At 34.0% G+C, this 2752-nt stretch overlaps 1 protein-coding gene across 1 annotated transcript; it reads left to right on the top strand.

Annotated features, from left to right (window-relative positions):
* The first annotated feature begins 216 nt into the window (after positions 1-216).
* On the top strand, positions 217-2044 carry LOC114176583 (S-adenosyl-methionine 4-1-methyl-2-pyrrolidinyl-3-oxobutanic acid methyltransferase-like). Its single transcript, XM_028061666.2, has 4 exons — positions 217-376; positions 561-965; positions 1058-1312; positions 1447-2044. Exons 1-4 carry the CDS (start codon positions 302-304, stop codon positions 1822-1824), a joined length of 1113 nt encoding a protein of 370 aa, XP_027917467.1. The 5' UTR covers positions 217-301; the 3' UTR covers positions 1825-2044.
* The last annotated feature ends 708 nt before the right edge of the window (positions 2045-2752 follow it).

Here is a 2752-nt window from a genome sequence, read left to right as displayed (position 1 = left end):
TAGCTTTCGTGAGTTGGATGATAGTCTAATAGTAGTTAACATAATTTGACAAACAGAAATCCATAGTAATCAAAGGACCCACACTGTATCACTTCATAGGAGACTTATAAGAAAAAAATAGATAGCCACCAAAAATGTCTTTTTTATGTAAAATTATGTGAAGAAAACAAATTTTTCTTGTTAAAAAAACGGAGTTCACACATCTATATATATAGGTGTGGTATGTGCTTGATTAGAAGCATAGAAGCTCATAAAAAGAATATCCCAAAACGAGAGCAAAGTAGAGATAAAAAAGAAAACAATGGAAGTAGCACAGGTTCTGCACATGAACGGGGGTGTTGGAGACGCAAGCTATGCAAACAACTCTCTTGTTCAGGTATACTCACAAATTAACTGTTAGAATTCGCACTTCACACAACAAAATTGAGAGACCTATAATGCTGATTAATAGCTTATTATTATATAAGAGACAAAAAAAGTAAATATCTTCTCTAACAAAGACCGTAGTGAAAGATGTTCACAAAACTTTCAGCTTGTGCTCATGCTTGGTTGTTATGCAGCAAAAGGCGATTTCTTTGGCAAAGCCGATACGAGAGGAAGCCATAACTAGCCTGTATTGCAGTAGACTCCCGAGAAGTTTGGCAATTGCAGATTTGGGTTGCTCTTCTGGACCAAACACTTTGTTTGTTGTGTCTGAAGTCATCAAGACCGTGGAGCAGCTTTGTCGTAAGCTGAACCATAAATCTCCAGAGTACAGGGTGTTTCTGAATGATCTACCCGGAAATGACTTCAACAACATCTTTATGTCCATTCACAGCTTTAAAGAGAAATTGCAAACAGAAGTGGAAGGTGGGATTGGTCCATGCTACTTCTCTGGGGTTCCAGGATCTTTCTATGCCCGGGCTTTCCCAAATCAAAGTTTGCATTTTGTTCATTCCTCTTACAGCCTTCAATGGCTATCTAAGGTACATTTCATATTTGTATTTCGTGGGAGTTGTAATATATAATACATGAACTATGAATAATAATAATAATAGTAATAATTATGTATTATTAGGTTCCTGAGGGTGTAGACAACAACAAGGGCAACATTTACCTAAGCAGAACAAGCCCATCAAATGTTGTAAGAGCTTACTATGAACAATTTCAAAGAGATTTCAGTTTTTTTCTCAAGTGTCGAGCAGAGGAACTAGTTGAAGGAGGCCGTATGGTTCTGACAATTTTGGGGAGAAGAAACGAGGATCCATGTAGCAAGGATGGTTGCTACATTTGGGAGCTTATGGCTACTGCTCTTAATGATATGGTTTCGGAGGTAGTTAATAATTAATTACTTAACCATGCATGAAAGTCTGAGTTTTAATATTAATTTCCTAAGTTGTGTGTTGAAACATGTGTATAAATCTGGGAAGAAGCATGAATACAAATGTTTTCACTGTTTTGCTGCAGGGAATCATAAAGGAAGAGCAAGTGGATAGTTTTAACATCCCGCAATACACTCCATCACCTTCTGAAGTGAAATTGGAAGTTCTTAAAGAAGGATCATTTGCCATGAATCGTGTGGAAGTTTCTGCAGTGAACTGGAATGGTTTTGATGATTGGAATGCTCTTGATTTTGAGTCTGAAAGGTTTGAATCGATCGGTGATGGTGGATACAACGTGGCACAGTGCATGAGGGCTGTGGCAGAACCTATGCTGGTAAGTCACTTTGGTGAAGACATCATTGAAGAGGTTTTCAGCCGCTACCAGCAAATCTTGGCTGATCGAATGTCCAAGGAAAAAACTCAGTTCTTCAATGTCACTGTCTTATTGACTAGAAAAGAATAAGCAAGACTTTGCATTGCATCTATATGTCTACGCTTTGCTCCTTTCTTTTCTGGCAATTATGAGTACCAAAAATGTTAAGTTGGAAGATAATAAAGTTAGAATTGTGTGGTGTTTGTTAGCAACTTTTTTTTTTTTTAATATTTGTAGTTCATTATGTAATAAAAATTATTCTTGTAAGATTATGTTATGATTAATGGTCAATTATGCTTCACTGCTGTTATTCACTCGCCAAACATTGATTAAACTCAATGGAAAGTCTGAGTTGTGTTGAATTTGTATTGCTTTATATTTTATCTGTTACCAAAATATTATCAATTAATGGAATAAATAAATTGTATCATAACGGATTAACAAAAGTTAAAATAATAGCAAAGTTACTTATAAGGAAAAAGTAAAGTTGAAAAGGATCATAGGTAGTGACAATCTGGTTCTGTTCCCATGATGATGTGATATCGTAGGATTCAACTGCCAAAATTTTCAACTATAATTAGACTTCCTTTGCAACTTTTATGGGTTTTCTTCTTGATTCCTCGTATTTTGAGAAAAGAAAACGGTTGTTGCAAATAGTCCAAAACTTTTGTCGACTAATTTAAGTCCTTGGTAAACTTGGCGAAGAATTAGGATACAGTTTGGAAAGAGGCGTGAAGGAGGGATGACAACAGGGAGTTTCATTATTTTATATTCATCTTTGTAAGCAAAAAATCATCATAATTTTCATATCCAAAAGTAATGTGTTTTAAATTTTTAACTTATTCTCATCCATGTAACGAGTAATGGATATATATAATATATATATTTGCACTCTTATTTGTATTTATTTTGTTATTATTTTAATATCAATTAATTAATTTTTATAAAATAGTAAAAAAATTATGTTAAAAAAAATATAATATTATCAAATATTCATTATTAAGATGAGAGTATTATT

This window comes from Vigna unguiculata, chromosome 3 (genome assembly GCF_037176805.1).
Source record: "Vigna unguiculata cultivar grain cowpea cultivar isolate G323 ecotype 2 chromosome 3, ASM3717680v1, whole genome shotgun sequence".
Classification (NCBI taxonomy): Eukaryota; Viridiplantae; Streptophyta; class Magnoliopsida; order Fabales; family Fabaceae; genus Vigna; species Vigna unguiculata.
Note: the sequence above shows the minus strand (reverse complement) of the source record. Positions and strands in the feature narration are given on the sequence as shown.

What these genes read in the sequence shown, in the direction of transcription:
- LOC114176583 (XM_028061666.2), top strand. Translation starts at nt 302, where the DNA reads ATGGAAGTAGCACAGGTTCTGCACATGAACGGGGGTGTTGGAGACGCA. An exon ending in CAAACAACTCTCTTGTTCAG is followed by an intron (nt 377 to 560) that starts GTATACTCACAA and finishes GTTGTTATGCAG; the next exon opens with CAAAAGGCGATTTCTTTGGC. An exon ending in GCCTTCAATGGCTATCTAAG is followed by an intron (nt 966 to 1,057) that starts GTACATTTCATA and finishes ATGTATTATTAG; the next exon opens with GTTCCTGAGGGTGTAGACAA.